Source organism: Elaeis guineensis, chromosome 1, assembly GCF_000442705.2.
Source record: "Elaeis guineensis isolate ETL-2024a chromosome 1, EG11, whole genome shotgun sequence".
In the NCBI taxonomy this organism is placed as follows: Eukaryota; Viridiplantae; Streptophyta; class Magnoliopsida; order Arecales; family Arecaceae; genus Elaeis; species Elaeis guineensis.
This window is the reverse complement of record NC_025993.2, coordinates 160,812,716-160,836,589: the sequence shown is the minus strand read 5'-3', so window position 1 is coordinate 160,836,589 and position 23,874 is coordinate 160,812,716. Positions and strand designations below refer to the sequence as shown.

General features: G+C 41.5%; 1 protein-coding gene across 1 annotated transcript; it reads right to left on the bottom strand.

Annotated features, from left to right (window-relative positions):
* Nucleotides 1–6,213: 6,213 nt before the first annotated feature.
* On the bottom strand, nucleotides 6,214–13,332 carry LOC109505474 (uncharacterized). The gene is made up of 2 exons (XM_029262822.2): nucleotides 12,837–13,332; nucleotides 6,214–9,837 (listed from the first exon to the last, which is right to left on the bottom strand). Exons 1-2 carry the CDS (start codon nucleotides 12,841–12,843, stop codon nucleotides 9,278–9,280), a joined length of 567 nt encoding a protein of 188 aa, XP_029118655.1. The 5' UTR covers nucleotides 12,844–13,332; the 3' UTR covers nucleotides 6,214–9,277.
* Between the last annotated feature and the right edge of the window lie 10,542 nt (nucleotides 13,333–23,874).

Below are 23,874 nucleotides of genomic sequence, written 5' to 3'. Positions count from 1 at the left end.
ATTTGGTGGTGATCTGATAATAAGATTTTATCATTTTTTTTTACCCTTAAATTTCCAACAATCCATGCATCTATCCTAAACTTTGCTAAACAAAGCTCCATTGAAAGATAATGAAAAAAATCATTAAAAGAATACATAGGTGTGGACCTAAACTAAAAACTTGACAGAGAAAAAAATTCAAGGTCATAATCAGTTCTATGCTGTGCTACATTGTTTATATTATTTTATAAAAAGATACGAGATATCTTGACCATCTAATAAGTAAAGGTATTCTAAAACTTTTGTCCTTGACCGATTAAAATAGATTACTAATTTTCCTTTTTTTACTAACTTCTTAAAAAATATTATTTTAATAATTTATATTCTAACTTTGCTGAACCAAGTCAGAACAAAGGGTGGTAAGCCGATTCTAGGCAATCAAGGTGAGGGAGAGAGCTGACCGGTAGGTTTTTCTAGTATCGACTTGATGGGAGAGATGCCAGTTCTGAAAAAAAAAAAAAAATTATTTACTTAACCTGCCAACTGTTTCAATTTCAAATTATCTATGTGGTTCAACTTATTTATGCACCAACCACACACTTCACCAATTAAAACTAGTTACTGGTAGATAAATTAATGCCATCCATCTTGAATTGGATGGATAGGAGAAATCTAATAAAGAAAGGATAAAAATATCCTTTGAAGTACTGTAGCAAATACTTGGAAGAAAAGATTTTTAGTACAGAAGTATGCCAATAAATTCAGATCCATTCCTCAACAAGCAATTTAATTTTGTTTCGAGTATAATTAGTGAAAATTGTAAGTCCCGACAGCATGAGGAGCGTCCTGACAAAATGAGGGGTATCCTAATCATCCTGTGCCATTCTTATAAGGAAATAAAACTGGGATGGGGGTAAGGCTAGAGTGAGACCTCTGACTCTAGGTAAATCAAAATTGGACTAGGGTTCTTATTGAATTAAGTTCAACATTGGATTAGTCCCCGGACCCTCATTAAGCCAAAGTTAGGATAGTCCTGTGACGCAATGTGTAGTCAAATTTTGGTTAGCCTATTGAGTCTATTATATAAGATGCGGAGTCTAGTTATCTGGACTCACACACATTGAATGGTTGTTGACTCAACAACCCCTTATGCCCTAGTTGGTGATTGACCTCGGTGATATTCAAGCTAGGATTAGTCCCATGATCCTAATCAATCTCAAACATGGTTAGTCTAACCCTGGAAAGTTAACCTAGAATCAACCCGCTGATTCCATTAAAGGTCAAAGTACGGCTACTCCTCTGACTTTGATTAACCCAAACTAGACTTGGTCCTTTGACTTCAGCTAAGTCAATTTCTGTGTCATTAAACTAGACAAATCTAAATGCAAGCTTGGCATCTGTTTCGTTAGATTTGGCAAATCCAAATCTTGATAAACTCCCACACCCTTAAACTGGATCCAAGTTCTTTTTTGTAATTCTACCATCTGCTTCTATCTATATCAAGGGTAAAGAGAAAGTCATTGTGTACTACGTGCGGTGTAATAAAATTGACGTGGAGAATATGGTCTAACCATATTAGAGCATGTAGTCATCATTTTTCAACGTGTATTTAATAGCATATTTAATGCTCGCAGTTCTAGCTCTTCGTTTAAAATTTTGAATGACAAAAATATCTCTCCTATTCTGAAAAAATTATGACATCCTATGATCAAATTATAATTTCTGTACACAAGAAGTCATAATTTTTTTACAAAAATCATAAAGAGGAAAGGACATTTTTATCATTGAGAATTTATAAAATTTTTGAATGATAAAAATATTCTTCCCTTTCTTTTAACATCCTATGGCCAAATTATGAAGAGAAAGACATAATTTGACTGCAGGATATTATAATATGGCCACATAATACCATAATTTTTCGAAAAAAAAGGGATATTTTCATCATTCAAAATTTCAAACGAAAAAATAGAACTACAGGTATTAAATGTCCGTTGAAAAGTGATAGTTACGTAGTCCAATCAGATGGTACGGTATATTTTTTCTATATCACATATGGTGTACAAATAATTATTCTAAAGGTAAATCACACATAAATTTTTTTATTGATTTATTTATTGATGTAAATCAGGATATGCCCCTGGTTAAGCTATGTAATATATCCAATGAAAAAATTAATAAAACACAAATTTATATTTTATTATATTTTGTGTATGTTTTCTTAATTGCACTCACCCCAGTATCTTGGAGGTAGTTAAAGGTGTTGAGTTCATAAAAAGTTAGGGTCCACATAAAATAAAATAACCATTTGCCGTAGAGTAAATTTAACCAGGTCATAATCTAACATTTATGATTCCCCACAGCCCCAACCATGCTTGCCATTTGCAAATCCTACCATGACCTGATTAACCTAGACCAGGAAAGTTTGCTAACATCTAGATCGATGCAACCCAAACATGACATGGGCCTGAGCTAATTCTGGCTGTAATGATTCCCGTGATGCCTAATTTTTGACCAACACCACGCTTGTGCAATTTAAATTCCAAACAAAAGGTCTACTAATAAAAAAAAACAAAGAAAAGAGAGAGAAACTAATTGATTTGAGGAAGCACTATGGAGCCATGTCCTCCATGCCAGCTTTTTTTTTTTTTTTTTTTTTTTGGATAGAACAATGTATTTATACAAATATTTTGTGAGTACAATCAAAAAAAATTGGTAATATAAATGACGATCCAATGTATAGTATTATTCATCTCGTGATAGATACGTCTAATATCCATAACAGCACAGCCTCAACACGCCGCCTTAACTCGCCCAGTGCAGGAGAAGTTGAGTGGGCACTTTCAGGTTTCGTTGAGTAAAAAGTAGTTTCATTCCTAAGTTATCGTGACCATGGCCCTCCCTCTCCCCATCGCATCGACTGCCCCACACATCAAATCAAAACTTAAACCAGTGGATCTATTCCTTTGGGTTCCATCCACCTTAATCAGTAGGCCAAACTGCCATTTCGGAACATTAACTTTCAGTTTTTTTTATTTTGAGACAAAATTTCTTCAAATTTTTGAAGAAAGATAAAATTTTTTAAAAATATTTTAGATAAAGACGAGAGCTAATGCTTGTTAAAATTTTTTAGTAGAATGAGTCACGTAACTTGCACATGACTCTAATTTTTATCTGATGTGGCATAATTCCATCCGGCATGGCATAGTTTAAAAAAAGAAAAGTAAAAAAAAAAGAAATGACTATTATAAAGAAGGGCTGGAATCCAGAATTAGGGTTTTGGGGGTTTTGAGGGTGTTGAACCACTACAAAAAAAAAATTTTCCACGATATTTAAAAACATCATCAAAAGTTCTTCAAAATATTGCAGATGTCTTTTCACGATGTTTGGCATCACATCATCAATATCTAATGGCCATTCACGATGTTCGTCATAAAACATCGCAGAAAGGATGGCAAAAGTGTGACGTATGCCTAAATGTCATGAAATATATTTTGATTCAATGACGTTTTACCAACGTCGTGGAACAAAAAGTTTTCACGATGTTTTTCCAACGTTATAAAATGTAGGCGATATTTTATTAACATTATGGAAGAAATATCTTTTGTGATGTTTGACAAACGTTGCGAAATATGATTGATTGAGCGACATTTTATTAACGTCGTAGAAGAAATATCTTTTGTGATGTTTGACAAACATCATGAAATATGATTGATTGTACAATATTTTCCCAACATCATAGAATGAACGAGGATTTTTGGCATCATAGAATATTTTGCGACAAAGATGATAGCCAAATTTTGCTTCATTGATGGATCATAACCTGTATAAAATATTATATCTCATAGTATATATTCAAATACCAAGTAAATCATCCATTTTCAATCAACAAATCATTCAACAACTGAAATATGAACTCACATACAATTCATAATCAAGATGAATCCATACACAAAGTTTATAATCCAAAAAGTAAATTATCCAGACATCTAAAGAGATGGTATTTCCAACTAAAAGCACCAAGAGACCATGTGTCTAACAAAAATAAATAATTCACCTCTAACTAAAAGCAAACAAACTCATTATCCAACTGTCTATAACAAAACAAATAGTTCATAAGTCGATAATCCAAAGCATAAAAGACCTCTCTGCCATGCATGTCCTCAAAACCACACCTTCACAAATTCTTGAATCATGAGATCCCTGTCAAAAAGAAAAATGCAATCAATTAAGTTTTTATATATTAAGTAACAAAATACATATATTGTTCCATTATGCTTATAAAATGAAATTAAGGATATATTAAAAAATAACTTAAGTAACTTACATCATAAATCTGATAAAGAGATATTCTGTGATGCGCATAAAGCTTCCAAAATTTTTTGTTGACGCTCCATCCGTGCTTTAATGTCTACAATCTCATTCTTCATCTCTTCATTATGCTTTTGTAACTGCTCCAACTCCTTTTGAAGTCTCTTCTTAGATGTAAAAGAAGAACTCTGTCCTTCTGGACGAGATCCAACTCCCAAACCATAGACATAATCTGATCTAGTCCCCAAAACTTTATCGCATATCTGGTCTGATGTCATAGGATGTCATTCGGATATGGACTGCTCTAGCACCTGCATCATTTCATTCTAACAAAATTCGAAGAGGATTAATTATAAAATAAAAACTAAGCTCACTTAAACTAGTAATCATAATTTTATTTTTGTCCTCATCCATTTTGCCTCACACTTGGGAGTTGTCCATCTAGCTGGAGTATCACCATGACCTGAGGTGTAATAAGTACGATACCACAACATAATTTGATTGCACTCTTCTCCATTCAATTCATTCTCACTGTGTTTAAAAGATGAGTTACTATTGCAAAAAACTTAAATGTCAAATGATATTGATCATAATGAAAGTACAATATCTCACAATCTCATGCCGTATAAGTACCGAAGCTTTAGACCCAGTGTTTGCTTGGCACTTGATAAAACTTCTAGATTTTTTGTTATGCTCACATGTTAGCTGAAAAGATAAAAAATTTTATGACAGTCAACCTAAATTTAAAGGAGATATTTTTATATGCAAACATAATGCAAGTTATACTGACTTGTGTCTTTTCCTTGCTCCAGTAAGTACAAAGATCCATCCACTCTGCTGTGCTCACTGTACTTGGCTTTGAGTCCTTTCCATGGTTAAGGTAATGCATATGAAGCCGATATCTTTGATCCTTTGACTTCAATGAAAGAAGCTTCTTGACGCTAGCACAAACTTCCTCATCCGTCCTTAAAACCCTTGACATCTAGTTTTTGCTGCAAAAAAGTATTAAATACTAGTTAATAAATATGCATAGAATACAAATGCAACTATAATGATCTCTAATTACCTCTAGTTTGTCAAATGCAATCTGCATCTCCACCTCTGTCAATTTGATCCATCTAGGCTTAACAGGTAAGATATTTCGAGCTATCATATCAAGCTTATTTGATAGCTTCGCAGATTGAACAGCATTAATAGGTCCCCTTCTTTTGTTGAGATATTAATCTTCATTTTCTTACCAAAGACCTTGTTTATCTTACTTAACCCAACCTCTCTAATACAACCTCTTTTCTTGCGTCCATCCATGCTCGTGGACCCTACAAGATAAGCAAGCAACAATAAGAATGCTAATTTGAAAAAAAATAAGCAATATTGCATAAAAATAAGTTTATAATAATTCCTACCTATAGAGCTAATATCAAGAGTCACATCCATGGTAGGATGTGTGTGGTCAATAGGCTCTAGCTCGGTATGTGGTGTATGGACTCGTGGCGATTGAGAGGAAGGTAGTGGAGCAGGAGGTGCGATTTCTGATGGTGTTGGATCTAGAGAAGCTGATAGAACATGGACTGATGGTAATTGAGAGAAAGGTGGTGGACCCACGATACCATGACTCTAAAGAACCTGCTAGTACTTAGATAGAGGGGGTGCAGCATCAGCCAGAGATGGAGCTGAAGGTGTGATTTCTGATGGTGCCAAATCTAGAGAAGTTGGTAGAATATGAGTTGGTGGTGACTGAGAGGAAGGTGGTGTAATCATGGTGTCACAGCTCTGAAGAAGCTGCTGATACCTTGACCATAACTGTAACGACAGGGCCATTCCCTAGATCGTTGGCTGCTGAGTGGAATGCCGTGGATCTGGATCGATGGCTGTTGGTACTTTTTTTTTTGTTAGATAATCCTGGTGCCATAAGAATACCTACAAATATATAGTCAAATGAAATCAATGTCAAGATTTTAAACTAAATCAACTAAAGTTAACTTTAAGATATTCACTGCATAGGCCAAGCACATGTGTATCACAGGAAAACAATAGTTAGAGAAAGAGAAAAAATGACAATGCTGCAGTCAAAATTATACCAGTAAGATGCACCTACCAACTCCAAATCAGCGACACCAATGAAACAATAATTTGCTGCATGACATTAGACAGTTGGGAATTAAAATAAATCATAGTCATGGTCATTGTCATTATCATTCTGTTCATCATCATGTTCGGTGCAATATTCTACCAAGGTATCATCTTCATCCTCGCTATCCCTTGTTGCTAACTCTTCTACTTCATCATGTAAACCTCGCATTGTATTCAACAAAGTGTCATCTACTATATCAGGTTCGACATCATCTCTATCTAATGACTTTATATGACATTCCTCAATATCTGCAGGAGTCATTCCAATATCCTCTTCATCATCAGAATTTTTTTCTATTGTTGCACCAATAGGGATGTCATATACATGTCTATGCTGACATTCTTGCACAACACGCCAGTTTTGTCCCAGTTTCGTGTCCTGTAAATAATAAACTTGCTTTGCTTAGTTCGTAAGAATAAATGGATCATTCTTATACCATAATCTGGTTATATTTATGATTTGCACATTTCCATCTATCCTGACATTAGCATTTCTAAATCCAAGATCCTACCACTTGCACTTAAAAAGAACAACATTTTTATCCTTGACATAATCCAACTGAATAATGTCTGTTAATACCCCAAAAAAATCGATGATATCATCTCCATGATTTTCTTTTACTACAACACCACTATTTTGCGATTTTTTATGGAAATCACGAACTTCAGTGTGGAATCGCACACTGTTTGCAATACATCCTGAGTACTTTTGTACCAAAACATGAGGTCCACATGCCAACGCATATAAAAACTCGATTCTTCTTTCCTCTCCTAGTCTGTACAATGTTGCCATCTACCATTATGTAAAATAAATTATATTAGTTGAATATATAAAAAATAATATGTATGCACAGATAATTCATAAAGTTTGTGTTCTCACCCGATGCTTTATCCACAAAGAAAAATATTCTCTATACCTATTCTCAACATTTAACGAACTTTGCTCCATCAGCTCAATCTTATGCTCTTTAGCAAAAAAATATTGTTTAGTACCATATTTCCATATCGAACATTTAATAATAAAATTTAGATAGTAAGAACTTACTCAAAATAAGGCTCCATCTCTTCACAATTGGTAAGCACATACCAATGAGCCATATCTTGCTCTTCTTTGGATAGAGAAACAAACTAAGTTGCTCCAAATATTTTAATTTGTTGCAAAATATTGTTATATCACCATCATTGGCTTTATCATTGTTTCGCTCACCGTATTAAAATGGGTCTCAATATTTTGAAGGTACATAGAACAAAATATCAAATATTTCTTGACTATATATGCCTCAGCAATAGATCTTTCTGGACAAACTTTATTTCAAACAAATCTCTTTAGAGAACCAAGAAATCTAAATTTAAAATTTAGAATAATTATATAACATAAATAATTACCTAAATTCAGAATTCAGAATCTAAAAAAGTTATTATAATATCTCTCGATTGCATACATCCACCGATATGCCATCGGTCCACCTAGCAAGGCTTCATTTGGCAAATGAACAGCCAAATATACCATCACATCAAAAAAAACTGGCAAAAAAATTATTTCAAGTTTGCATAATATCAAGAATATGTCGGTACACATCTTCTCGATGTCATCTACAATCAAAGTTCGACGACATATCCTATGAAAGAAGTCGTCTAACTCCATTAATGCAGCTATCACATCCTTCTTCAAGATTTCACGCATACCTATAGGAAGAATGCTTTATAGGAGAATATAATAATCATGAATTTTTAGTCCCATAATCTTCTTTTCTTTAACATTAACACATCGAGATATGTTAGACGCATACCCATCCAAAAATTTTATCCCTTTAAGAAACTCACAGAAATTTTTCTTTTCAGTGTTCGACATTGTGTAGCATGCAGAAGGAATTATGTAGGATCCATCATTTCTCTTCATCAAGTGCAATTCCCTTCGGATTTTCATATCTTCCAAATCGAGTCTAGCCTTGATAGTATCTTTCGTTTTACCTTCAAGATTTAATAAAGTACCAAGGATATTGTCACAAATATTTTTTTCAATATGCATAACATCAAGCTTATGCCTCAATCTCAACTTACACTAATATGGCAATTCAAAAAGAATACTTTTTTTTATCCAATTCAACTCTTCCGCTAATCTCGGTCATTTTTTATTGTTAGGATATTTTTCATAGTCTACTTTCTTCAAATGGGATAGTTGTTGCATCACATCATCTCCAGTTAGTAAGATAGGTGAGGGTCGATAGTCCACCTTGCCATCAAACCTCTTGCTCTTTCTCCATGCATGATCATGAGGAAGAAAACACCGATGGCTTAGATAACCAATCTTGCTTCTCAACTTACGAGAAGGAGTATGCTTATTACAAGCAGGACATGCCATATACCCTTTAGTAACCCATCCAGAAATATTACCATAGGCTAAAAAATCATTAATAGTCTATAATAGAACTGCATGCATTCAAAAAGTTTTGTCATATGAAGCATCAAAAACATCAATACTCTTATTCCATAACTCATTCAACTCATCTACTAATGGCTTTAAGTAGACATTAATGTCTCTGCCCGATGCTTTCGGATCCAAAATAAGCAATGACAACATAAAGAATGACTCATCCATGCACATCCAAGGGGATAAATTATATGCCAAAAGAACAATAGGCCACATACTATAGGCATTAGATATATTACCAAATGGATTGAATCCATCCATTGCTAGGCCAAGCCTCACATTACGGGGTTCTCTAGCAAACTCTGGATACTGTTTGTTAAAGTTCTTTCAAACTTCACCATCAAACGGATGAATCATGATGTTACTTTTACTTCTAGGTTTATCTTTGTGCTATCTCATTTCTTTAGCTATTTTTCTTGACATAAATAATTATTGCAGTCTAAACTTCAACATAAAGTATCGTAACACTTTATAAGGAATCTTCTTATCCTTACCATTATTAATCATCCATCTCGATGTTCCACACTTTGGACAACTATCACAGTTTTCATACTCTTTCCAAAAGAGAGCACAGTCATATTTACATGCATGTATTGGCACATAACCCAAACCCAAGTTCTGTAGGAAGCAATTTGCTGCATAGTAAGACTTTGGCAAGGATTGACCATTAGGCAAGACATCTCTTAGCAATGACAATAGCATATCAAAATATTTATTACTCCATTTGTTGTATACTTTCCAATGGAGTAACTTTATAATAAATGATAATTTTAAAAATTTTGTACATCCAGGATACAGCTCTTCGGTAGCTTCCATCAATAAATCATTAAAGACATCGGTACCAGAATGGCTAGCATTTGTAGAAGCCCCCAAGTTTTTCTCAATAGGACAATCGTTAAAGAAACTACTGACGTCATGTAACAAGTCTCTTATCCCATCATCATCATCATCCTCATTTGAGTCATCATCTGGCCCGTCACTTTCTGTATCTACAAATGAAAATCTATCTCGATTATTGAAAAATTGAAATTCTGCCCATTCGTCATGAAATATCTATCAGGTGTATGATTGATCTATGCCAAATCTCAATAAATGATCGAAGACATTCTCTTGAGGCTCCGTATAAATGTTCAAGCAATGTGAACAAGGACATCGAATTTCACAATCTTTGTCCTTGTTTTGAGCCACAAAAATCATAAACGATTTGACTCCCTCTATGTATTCACGAGAGAACTTAACACAATTCATCCAATGCTTATCCATATTACATATAAATACCTATCATTAAAACCCAAACAAACTTTAGCAAATGTACTATTTAGATCATGTCTTTACAAAAAAAATGACAAGAAATAAAGAGCAAAGGAACAAAAGTAGTAGAGTAGGCATTAACATAGTAAAATATGAATTATTTATTTAGCTCAAGTATTTGACTGAATTAAACCTCTAAATGTTTGCAGTCTCCTACAACTCATAACTAAAAATTTTTCTACTTTTTTATAATATCTCCCTTTCTCTTTCTCTCTCTCTCTGTCTCTCTCTCTCTCTCACTCGCATAAACATACATGCATACATACATATGTATACATATACGTACATGTATATGTACACACACCCCACGTAAATTTAAACAGGAATGTATACCATATTAAAGGTTATGCCCTCTTAAAATGCAGTGTTCAAAGAAGTGCAAGTTGTTCTGTCCGTCAGAAGAAGGTCAATAATGAAACTAAAATTCATGACTGCAAAATCAATACAAATAAACTTTAAAATATCAACTAGCAAAAATCATACAAGTCACTGTGCCTTGCACCATTTAAAGGCACACCTAATGATGCCAATTTAAATGAAAAATCTGATTAGGTGGAACATTGTGCTTGAACATAAAATATTTTTAATAAGCAATTGCTTTTAAAAAAAAAGCCTCTAAGTTTCTACAACACATTTGGGATATTTTTCATCCCTAGGAAAGGATTAACATATGCCATAAAGGGTGAGCCAATGCATGAATCCCACCATTGTGAAACCGACAGCCTTACCCCCGAATGCAAAGAGACAGTTTCCATGTTTCGAATATATGATCTCCAGATAACAATGGATTAACCTAATTATTGCACCAAAGCTCACCCTGATTAACATGTTTCATACATGAGAACCAAAATAGCATATCCTATGCTGCAGTATGTACCTATTGTCAGACTGTCCAACATGCCTGAGAGCAAGTATCCCAACTATATATCCAAAGAACATAATATTTTAGTTTTAACTTGCCATTATCCTTCTACTCAATTCCACATGCTTACTGGAGCAATCAGAAGTCCCTTTCCAGTCTATGATATTGTAATAGTTCAATTGTACTAGATTGAGTAAACCTCTAGTTGACTTATTATTTATTTGTAGCCAGCAATCCTTTTTCTGATCCATCATTACCACATGTACAAAAAACTGCATGAAAACATTTAGACATAGCAGAGAAACAGATTGACACAACTTATAACTCAATCCATAAGAAGGCTTCCACATTAATATTTGTCAGTTAAGGAAGAAGTTTTCCAAAATTTTGTAAAATAGCATAGTAAAACAAAAAGTTTCAGAACTATTGGATTTTTTTCTTTAGTGTTGGTATAGATAATGGATATAATGTAGGAATGACTATGGAAAGCCAGATCGAGGAAGAAAACTCGTTCTATTTACAGCATCCAACAATTCTTCATTTGTAATTTCGCAGAGACATTGGCATTCATTCAAGGCCTAAGCCAAGGTGAAAGGAAGCTTGGATAGTATGTTTTGAAACTAGTACATGGTGAATTCCATGGAAATCAGAAGCAACCTTGTAATCTTATTGTACCAAAGATCTCAAGAGTCTGATCTAATTAAACCCAAACTATAGAAGAATTTCTTTGATCTGGACCTGAAAATGAGGCATCATATGAGGATACATTTGCTTATTAAATATGACAAGTATTACATAAGATAGCATGCTGTCAAAAAGGCATCTGCACAAAATCAAAATTAAAACTAGATAAGAAAAAGAAACACAACATACAGGAGTCAAAAGTCCATGACTTCAATATCACAACATGATTCTAAGATTGTAGGTCAGTATTTAACTTGAGTGACATTTCAAAAAATGCATAGGAAAAAATATGAAGCTACTGAAACCATCATTTCCAGTTTCAGGCAAAAAATTTTCTGCTGAGCTATTAATATGATCAAGAAGTCAGAAGTGCAACAGCTGCATTCCAGCTGCAAGGTTGAATCAAACTCATTGCAAAGATAATAATATTACATGACATCTAAAGAAGGAATCTACATGACAATCAAATTCATCCATATATCCATACGCAAGAAAGACAAGAAATAAAGCCCAGAAAGAGGGTGCCATTTTACATTATCAATTTGTTCACCACAATATTACAATCATTTTCAATGCAACTACGATGCTGCAAACAATGCGTGCTTTATATATAGCTAGTCCATATGAGGCCAATAGTTCAGAAAAAGGATGATCATCAACCATTAGTAAACCCCATTAATATTCAACAGATTCAGACGTAGTTACAAATGATAATTGAGCAACAAACAGGTATGGCATCACTGACAAAAAGAAAGCATAATTATAAACTCGATCAGCTGCAACTAATATATAAAATTTTGCAGATATAAATAATAGCAAGGGGCATACAAGTCTATTTTATCAAAAAAAAAAAAAAAAACTCGAAGGGGGAGCACTCAGCTACGAGACCCACATATTTATTGTACTAGCTAGCGAACAAATTAGCAGCAACCTTCGTTTCCATATGCAGTAATTTATAGATACCGAAGGTCTGGTGTGGCTTGTCACAAAGACTCTAAAAACAGAGTTACAAATTCTTTGGTAGAATGGTCAGGAACCGACCCCTTGCCTTTAATTACTTTCTTATATCGAATCAAAATTTCACTGCATAAATGAAAGAAAGAATGAACTCTGTACGCTTGTCTGTGATACCTTTCATGGCGGATGGAAAATCGGAGAGGCGGATGGAAATAGGAAGACGGCGGATGGACAGGACCCGATGACGAACGGAGAGGCGGCGATCGACGGTGGGACTCTTCGACGGTCTGTGCAGAGAGGAGGCGAACGACGTGCAGCAAGGAGAGCGTGCGGCCGACCGACAGAGAGGTCGTCTGGGAGGGGAACCGCGCTCATCGGAGGAGAGGGTGCAGAGAGGACAACGAACAGGGGAACGGCGTGCAGAGATTGCTCGGGGAGGGGAAGAGGAGGAAGGGAGGTGCTCGTCGGAGGAGACGGTGCAGAGAGGACGACGAACAGGGGAACGGCGTGCAGAGATTGTTCGGGGAGGGGAAGAGGAGGGAGGAAGGTGCTTGTCGGAGGAGAGGGCCGGCCGTGGCGTGCGTTGGGGAGGGGAAGAGGCGGAGGCTACTCGATCGGAGGGGAAGAGGCGGAGGCTACTCGATCGGCCGAGAAGAAGAGGGAGGGGAAATTATTTTAGGGCTCGTTTTGAAAATGAAAAATATTTGGGACGGACGCCAGCTGGGTGAACAGCGGCAAAAAAAAAAAAAAAAAAAAAAAAAAAAAAAAAAAAAAAAAAAAAAAAAAAAAAGAAGAAGAAGGAGGAGGAGGAGGAATATTAGGATGTTTAATTAATTTGGGACTGGGGTTAACGGTGGGTAAAATTAAAAAAAAAAATTTGGATGCAAAGTAAGTATAAAAAAATTAGATAAAAAATTAAATAAAAAAATTAATCAAAACACGATGTTTTAGCTTCAAACATAATACAAAGATGTTACAATTCATGATATTTATCCAAATATCGTAAATGATCTATTTCATCAGTGACGTTTCATAACATCGTCAAATAATTTATGTTTTTATGACGTTTCAATTTTTTAACATCGTGAAAAATCTTTTTTCTTGTAGTGAACTAAAATATGGTGAGGGTCACGCACATATTTTGGAAGCGTTGAAGTATTATGGTAATATGCATCTAAAGAACCAACTAATGCTATCGATGGGCAGAGGATTTGCATGTATGAGATGGCGCAGGATGTTGGACAAGCTTCAAGCCATAGAGTGCAGGATAGAGATTTTATGGATGCCCAAAATATCTGGCAAGCTTTTTTGCATGAAAATACTTTTTGTTTTAAGTGCCCACTAATTTGGGTTGAATCCAGTCATCTACAGCATGTAATTTTTTTGATTGGATCGACCCTCTTCTGGCATGAGCTAGAGATATTATAGTGAGGCAGAGATTAGAGATTCTAAATACGAAAAATAAAATTGAGAAATTACAGTAAGTTGGTAAAAAGAGGTGCCAAAGGGAAGGAGATTACAGCAGAGATTATACCTCTTCCAGTCATGCAATTAGTCAATTGAATGAGAATGAGAGCAATCAGAATGCTGAACTAAAAGAGCAGCTACTTAATCTGTAGATTCAACTTGCAATAGAGAAAATGAGAAAAAAAGACTTGTGGTCTGCTATTGGCATTTCTTTTGTGGTTGTTTGTAGTTTGTTTGTAGTGTTAGATGTTTGGCCAGATTGGTTTTTGTACTCAAATGTCCATTTTCAATCAATGAAATTATAAGATTTGGCCAGAATGGATATTGTTGTCTGTTGCAATTTTGTTCACATACATTTCTCGTTAGTGAAGCAGAGTTTTTAAGATTAAGGCTTGAAAGCTATTTCCATTAAACTGTCAAATGCTTACAAAAGTATCAAAGTTGGCATTTAAGTTCAGTAAAATGCTTACAAAAATATCAAAGTTGGCATTTCCATTAAACTGTCAAATGCTTACAAAAGTATCAAACAGTCAAACTGCACCATTTGGCATTTAAGTTCAGTAACTATTACAAAATGAGACCAAAAAGACAATGCACGAATTCAATCCCTTTCAAACTCCAGTCTTGATGCTACCTCGTATCCTTAACTGCCAAGTAAAGTAGCCTGCTAAGTGACATCACTTGTGGTTGGAGTTGAATTATGCATGGCTGGTTTACTGATTAGAATAGGTGTATCAAAGTTAGGACCAACCTGCATTAACAAAAGAATGAAACAAACTAAAACATATTACAATCTAGTGCATATTGAACTTAAATTTATTTAAAAAAGTTGAAGAAGAAAGGCTTATCACATTCATATAGATATTCCCAGTCCTCTCTGATACATATATCCCAGATTCTTTAGGAACATACTCTATAGCACCACCAGTTGTAGTTCTACCACATCCTCTCCTCCCTCTCCCTCGAGCACTTCCACCCCTATTGCCTCTACTAGTTTTAGTCTTAACATCATTTACATTTACACTAGATCCAATAAACTGCCAAAACATATAAAAGTGAGTGCATTATGTAAGGAACTTATTTAATGTAAATAAGTATGAAATTCATTATACCTCATCAGTGTCTGATTGATGCTCATTGGTGTCATCCTTGTGTGGGCATCTAGTTTCGTTATGGCTAGTTTCATGGCCCAGGCCACAATGAATCACAACCCCTATTTTAGGAAGCTTGTATCAATTTGTTGGTTCATCATGACCTCTCTTTCTTCTCAATTTTGGCCTTCCAAGTGGCCTCCTATATGTTGGTGGTTTGAAAGGCCTAAGAGGATGTGTTGGCTAAAACTTTCTGGACCTGCTAGGATCAATTGTCATACTATATACTTGCAAATATCTATCCTTGATGAAGAAGTCAGATACATATCTTTCTGGCTGCCCATTCATTGTATAAATTACTGACACAGCATGACAGCAAGGAATTCCAGTCAAGTCCCACCTCCTACAACTATAGGATATAGTTGCAATATCCACTACATGCTTATCCAAACCACGTCTGACTCTAAATTCATATTCTCCAGCTCATATACTTTTATAATTTCTACTTAAACTCTTCTCTCTGTTCAATGTCCTATAAATTTTAGGACATATATCCTTATGCCAGCTATTATTAAGATTTTCCTTTTCATTAATTCGAAGCATTACATTCTCACTTATATCATCTAGCATAGACACAATCTTTTTGCACCCAATATCTAAAATAAAACTATTAAAAGTCTCAGCCAGATTGTTGTGGACTATGTCATATTTGCAATCAGCTGAAAAGAAAGCTCTACACCAGTGTCTAGAGTCCTTCTATAGGAGATCTTCTGCTGCTTTATTAGACAATTCCCTCAATTTAGCCACAGCTAGCTAAAAGTCAGGCTCAGTTGATACTTTAGCTATAGCCCAGAATGCTCTTTTATATGTAAGCCCCTTGAATCCATCTGACTACCAGTTTGCGTGTACATGTCTTGCACAGAACCTATACTCAACACCTGAGACAAGTTCTACAATGCTTGGGATAAGACCCTGATTGAAATACAATAAAAGATAATGCATTAGTCTTAAATTAATTACAATAACAGAAAATAATAATACATTAGTACATATCTAACTTTTTGTTTGTCTGAGACCCAAACCCAATTATTTTCTTCTTGTGGATCAATATCTCCAAGTAACCTCTCCAAGAACCAAGCCCAACTATCTCTGATTTCTCCTTCAACTACACACCATGCTATAGGGAACATTTGGTTGTTTTCATCCCTTCCAATAGTAGAAAGAAGCACCCCCCGTGCAGGAGGTTTCAAATGGCACCCATCAAGGCCTATTATTGGTTTGCACCCTCTCTTGAAACCTTTTCTACATGCTTCATAGCAAATATAGAATCTTTGAAATCTATTCTCGTTCTCATCAATCTTTATGAAGAAACTACTGTTAAAATTTCTTTGTCCTAATTCACTCGCATAATCCCTCACCCACTCGTACTGCTGCTGAACTGACCCATAAATTGTCTGCATTGCCTTCTGCTTTGCTCTAAAAGCTTGTCCTCTTGACATCTTAATGCCCCACTTCTTTTTACAATCATCAACAATACGCTTCAAAGTTTTATGTGGGTTATCAATTAGGTTATCTTCGATCTCCTTCGCAATCCACTTAGCATTAGCATGTGTTATCTTCTCACTCGACTCACATTCATGCACATCAATCCATGACTTCACAGAAAATATTTTTCCTCCCTTTTCTTGCCAAATTGCATTCATATAACAAGAACACCCTTCCTTACATTCAACAGTCATCCTCTCAGCATGATTTTTTATGAATCTTAACTTGATTTGCAATTTCATGGCATGTAACAGCATGCTTGAAAGCTTCTGCATCAGTGAATTGCATTTCTATTTCAAACTTAATATCTACCCACTCTGATTTTGTATTGAAAGGCTTACTCATTTTTCTCTTACTGTTGGGGGATACCCACCGACCGACCGACCGACTGACGGCCCGACCGACTGACGGCCCGACCGACCGACTGGCGGCCCGACCGACCGACTGGCGGCCCGACCGACTAACGGCCCGACCGACCGACTGGCGGCCTGACCGACCGACGGCCGTACCGACCGATTGGCGGTCGGAGCGACCGACTGGCGGATGCCATCACCGGCTAATATCGGCTCACGACCAACTGAGGATATGTCGGGCGCACTTTTTCCGACCGACTGAACCCATAGGTCCGATGGCCGACCCACGAAAGACTCGCCGACCAACGGAGGGGCCCGACACCACTCAGCTGGCCACCGACTTTGGGTCGGTCGGCTCCTCCAACCGCCATACAGCCGCCAGACCTTGTCAGTTCTGACAGCGACATGCGGCACGGCTACCTAGGGGCATTGTCCCGCCGAGGGCATTGTCAACCCTGGTGATTTGACAGCCGCACGGCGACGTGACACTTTCACGACGACTCTGACAGTCCACAGTGAGTTGACAGTTCCTCATTTGTCCGCGCCATTAATGACGGCGCCATACCGTGCTCCACTATATAAACCGGAGAAGGCAACAGTGCAAAGGGATCCGCTCCATCTCTCCCACCTCTCGACTCCCAAAAATGCAGGCTCGCTCCTCTCTCCCTCTCTCTCTCTCGATCGAGCTCTCTGTCTTCATTTCACTGTTGTCCAGTCACCTCTCTGACTTGACCGTCGAAGGGTCCCCGTCGGAGCCGCCTCCGATCAGAGTGGACTTCTCATTTTTGCAGGTGCACGCTTCCCGACGATCGGACGACGAGGCGATTGGCTGCAACAGATTGGCGCGCCAGGTAGGGGACAGCATGACAAAGACAAGAGCTCAACGATTGAGAATCACTGGGTCGGCAAGGCGCTCTTCCCATCGGAAAGAGGCCTCCCCGCCCCCACCGGCGGCGGAGCCCAGTTCTCCGCGCCCTGCGGTGACCACGGAGGCCCAGATCGCGGCCATCGTACGGCAGATGACCGTACTGACTGACGCAGTCAAGAGCCTCCAGCAGCAACCGGCGGCCCGACCGATGCCCTCCAGGAGCAGCCACCGACGACCGCGCCGATCCCTGTCGCCTCCATGCGAGCGCCCCCAACAACGCTCCCACGGAGAAGAGGAGGGACGACCATGGCGCGACGACCGACGGTCCCAGCGGCCCTCTCCTTCCCCGTTGGAACGGGCAAGGAAGGAGAAACGGCCGCGCACGCCGTCGGCCTCCCTCTCAGAATCTTCCGGAGACTCCACTCCTGGGGTCTCCCAGCATCGACGAGCGGACGACTACGAGCGTCGGTTCAAGAAAATCGACCGTCGACTCGCCCAGTTGCAGATGGACGGCCAGAAGTCTTCGAACGACGTCAACTTTCAGACCGCCCAACCTCTCTCCCAACTGGTCCTCGACGAGCCGATTCCCAGTCGGTTCAAAATGCCGCACGTGGAGCCATACGACGGCTCCACCGACCCAGTCGACCACCTCGAGAGCTATAAAGCTCTCATGACGATCCAAGGGGCAACCGACGCTCTTTTTTGCATCGGCTTCCCCGCCACACTCCGCAAGGCTGCCAGGGCCTGGTACTCCGATCTCCGATCGAGAAGTATCCACTCCTTTGGACAGCTCGAGCACTCGTTCGTGGCCCATTTCAGCACCAGTCGAAAGCCGCCGCGAATGTCGGACAGCATTTTCTCCCTCAAGCAAGGGGAAAACGAGACGCTCCGACACTTCGTGGTGTGATTCAACGCGGCCACGCTCGAGGTCCGGGACCTCAACGAAGACATGGCTGTCTCAGCCATGAAGCGGGGCCTGAGGGCGTCCCGATTCACCTATTCTCTGGACAAGACCCTCCCCCGGACTTACGCCGAGCTACTGGAGCGCGCATACAAGTATATGCACGCGGACGAAAGAGCGTCCGACCGACGCTTGGCCGAGCCCAGAGGCTCGAAAGAGAAGCGGAGGAAAGGTCGGGAGCCCACCGAACCCAGCAGGCCCCCGACCGATAGTCGGGTTTCGCCACCCCGACGGATCCAAAAATCGCCCCGGCAACAGACTCCGAGGCCGGCACGCCCCAGGTATGACTCCTACACTCCTCTCTCCGCTCCTCGTGCGCAGATCCTAATGGAGATCGAGGGGGAAGAATACCTGCGACGGCCTCCGCCTCTGAAGGCAAAAGGCCTCGACCGTCGGAAGTACTGCCGATTCCATCGAAGCCACGGCCACGACACCGAGCGGTGCATCCAGTTGAAGGATGAGATTGAAGCTCTCATCCGCCGGGGGTACCTCGGCAAATTTCGGAAGGGTCCGCCGACCCAACCCGTTGCCGATCGACGCCCCCAGCTGACTGAAGAGGCGGCGACCAACCAGCCGACGGTCGGAGTCATCAACATGATCTCCAAGCGGCTGGGCCCGGGGACATCTGCGGGAGGGAAGCCGACGAAAAGGCTGCGCCCGGACGACGTAATCACCTTCACAGAGGACGACGTTCGGGGCATCCAGACTCCCCACGACGATGCTGTTGTTGTGTCGGCGACAATAGCGAATTATGATGTAAAAAGAATTTTTGTTGATAATGGAAGTTCGACAAATGTTTTATTTTACTCGACCTTCTCCCGAATGCGACTGTCAACTGACCGACTTAAGAGGGTCTCCATGCCCTTGATCGGTTTTGCCGGAGACGCCGTCACGACAGAAGGAGAAATCACCCTGCCCGTGACGGTCGGTACCGAACCACGGCAAAGCACGGTCTCCCTCGCTTTCGCGGTTGTCCAAGTTCCTTCGGTCTACAACGCCATACTTGGACGACCCGGATTGAACGCCCTCAAGGCGATCGTCTCGATGTATCATCTCCTTGTTCGATTTCCGACCAAAAACGGAATCGGAGAGATGCGCGGAGATCAACAGCTCGCCCGACGATGCTTCCAAATCTCCGCTCAAAGCGACGAGTCGAGGGTTCTCTGACGATCGACAAGATGGACCAACGGGAGGAGGAAGAACGAGGTTCACCGGCCGAGCAGCTCGAGGCGATCCCGATAGGAGAAAATCCCGACAGGAAAGTTTGGGTCGGGTCTCAATTGCCCGACACCGAACGACGCCGACTGACGGAGCTACTGACGGCCAATGCCGACATATTTGCTTGGTCGGCAGCAGATATGTCGGGCATCCCCCCAGAAACAATAACACACCGACTCAACATCGACCCGACGATGAGGCCGGTGAGGCAGAAGAAGAGGTCCTTCGCCCCAGAGAGGCAGAGGGCCATCGACGAAGAAGTGGACAAGCTACTCGAAGCAGGCTTCATCCGAGAATCCACGTATCCCGATTGGCTCGCCAATGTTGTTATGGTCAAAAAAGCCAACGGAAAGTGGAGGATCTGCATCGACTACACCGACCTCAACCGAGCCTGCCCAAAAGATAGCTTCCCGCTTTTCAAGATCGACCAGCTGGTGGATGCGACGTCCGGATTTCGACTGCTCAGCTTCATGGATGCCTTCGTCGGGTACAACCAGATCCGGATGGCGCCTGAAGACGAGGAGCACACCGCGTTCGTGACTCCCAAGGGCCTCTACTGTTATCGGGTGATGCCCTTCGGACTGAAGAACGCCGGCGCCACCTACCAGCGACTTGTCAATAAGGTCTTCAAAGACCAGATCGGGCACAACATGGAGGTATATGTGGACGACATGCTGGTGAAAAGCACGCAGATCCCAGACCATGTTCGGGATCTCGAGGAGACCTTTCGCACCCTTCGACGACACCGAATGAAGCTCAACCCGACCAAGTGTGCTTTTGGGATGACCTCAGGGAAGTTCCTCGGATTCCTCATTTCTCAGAGAGGGATCGAAGCCAACCCTGAGAAAATAAAGGCAATCCTCGACATGCGTCATCCGAACACCAAGAAGGAGGTCCAACATCTGAACGGAAGAATCGTCGCTCTTAGCCGATTCATTTCCCGATCAGCTGAAAGGTGCCTCCCGTTCTTCAAGATTTGCGTCAGGCGAACGGTTTCTCTTGGTCGGATGAGTGCCAGTGGGCCTTCGAAGGCCTGAAAAAGTACTTGGCTTCCCCACCGTTGCTCGTGAAGCCGCAGGTCGGGGAGACCTTGTATCTCTACTTGGCCACATCTCCTGAGGTGATCAGTTCGGTGCTCTTCCGAGAAAACGAGTGCCGAACCCATCAGCCTATCTACTACACCAGCAAGGTGCTCCACGGGGTCGAAGCAAGGTACTCAGAGACGGAAAAGATGATTTTTGCCCTGACCGTCTCCGCACAACGACTCCATCCATACTTCCAGGCCCACGCCATAGTGGTGCTCACCAACCAGCCCTTGAGGGCGATACTGCGCCGACCCGACACATCTGGATGACTCGCGAAGTGGGCGATGAAGCTTAGCGAGTTCGACATTCAGTACCGACCAAGGCCTGCCCTGAAAGCTCAGGTCTTGGCCGACTTCATCGCCGAATGCCTGACAACCGACCAAGGGTCGGGAGCTGAAGACCCAGGACGAGAAGCGGTCTCTGAGCCAGACCCGATCTCCACCTGGGTACTCCACATCGACGGAGCCTCAAACGCTCAGGGAAGCGGGGCCAGGCTCCTGCTCACGAATTCGGATGGGGTGGTCACCGAGTACGCCCTCCGGTTTGACTTCAAGGCCTCCAACAATCAAGCCGAATACGAGGCACTCCTCGCTGGCTTGAGGATGGCGAAGGAGCTGGGCATCGACAGCCTCCGGGCATTCTCCGACTCTCAGCTGATCGTGGGGCAGGTCAAGGGCGAATTCGAGGTGCGAGATCCGACCATGATCAAGTACCTTCAGAAAGTGAAGGACCTCGTGGCGCACCTCGAGTATTTCAAAATTTCCCACATTCCTAGGTCGGAGAACGCCCGTGCCGACGCACTCTTCAGATTGGCAACATCGGCCTACGACTCTTTGGGTCGGACGTTCATGGAGAACCTCCAGCAGTCGAGCATCGATCGGGTCGAAGAAGTACAGCAGCTAATGTCCGAACCAAGTTGGATGGACCCGATCGTCCGGTACCTGACCGACGGGATCAGTCCCGAAGATCCATGGAGGCCAAGCGACTCCGATGGTCGGCCTCGCAATATGTGATCATGGATGGCCGACTCTACAAAAGATCGTTTTCCCTCCCTTTGCTTAGGTGTTTGGGGCCGACCGACGCCGACTACGCTTTCCGAGAGGTTCACGAAGGAATTTGCGGAAACCACTTGGGGGCAAGTCCCTAGCCTTCAAGGTCCTGCGACAAGGCTACTACTGGCCTACCATGAAGAAGGATGCGGCCGAGTTGGTCCGGAGATGCGAGCCATGTCAAAAGTATGCCAATATTCAACACCAACCGGCCAGCCAAATTGCTCCTATTGTCGCTCCGTGGCCCTTCGCCCAGTGGGGGTCAACATTCTCGGTCCATTCCCACCAGCGTCGGGCCAGAGGAAGTTCATCGTTGTCGCCATTGACTACTTCACCAAATGGGTGGAGGCTGAGCCCCTGGCGCAGATCACCGAGCGGAAGATGGAGGACTTCATCCAAAAGTCCATCATCTTCAGGTTCGGGTTGCCGCATACCATCATCACCGACAACGGACGGCAATTTGACAACCAGGACTTCAGAGACTTCTGCGCCAGGTTCCACATCAGGCACCGACTGACTTCAGTCGGGCACCCACAGTCCAACGGTGAGGTTGCGGTGACCAACCGGACCTTGCTCCATGGACTCAAGACCCGACTGAATGAAGCTAAAGGTCTCTGGGTCGACGAGCTGGGCTCCGTTCTGTGGGCTTACCGAACGACCCCCCGCATCCCGACCGGGGAGTCACCGTTCAGCTTGGCCTACGGGACAGAGGCCATGATCCCGCTCGAGATTGGCCTCCCATCTTCAAGGGTCGAGCGGTACCAAGAGCCGGACAACTCCGAGAGTCGGAGGGCCGACCTAGACCTCCTCCCCGAACTACGAGACGAGGCTCAAATCCGAATGGCTTCATACCGACAGAGGGTCGCCCGGTATTACAACGCCAAGGTCAGACCAAAGCTCTTCAGGCCTGGTGACTTGGTCTTGAGGAGGCGGAGGTCTCAAAGCCCTTGGATCAGGGGAAGTTGGCTCCAAACTGGGAAGGACCCTACAAGGTTGCAAATGCCTATGGGCCGAGAGCCTATCGGCTGGAGTCCCTTGAAGGGAAGCCCATTCCCCGGACTTGGAACGCCGACAACTTGAAGCTGTATTGCCAGTGAATTTTGTAATTCAATAGTCGGAATACAAATTCAGTTTGAAAGTTCGGAGTTTTTAACTCTTCGACTAGTGATCGGTGCTCATCAAGGTCAAGCCCCGACGTGACCGATGTGGACCTAGCATCCACCTAAAATCGACGACCTCATCGTCGGTAACGCATCGGACCCTTACAAGGACCGATGCATCTACAATGACGGGAGTTGACACTCCTTCGACAATCGACGAGACATCGGACCCTTACAAGGGCCGATGCATCTACAATGACGGGAGTCGACACTCCTTCGACAGTCGACAAGACATCGGCCCTTACAAGGACCGATGCATCTACAATGACGGGAGCTGGCGCTCCTTCTACGGTCGAACTCTCGGGCCAGACCATCGGCTAACACGCCGATCGAGCCCCGACCAAGAAAAGGTGAAAGGCCTACGCGACCGACGTCGCGACTCCCGACCGAGCCACGACCGGTCGAAGGATATTCG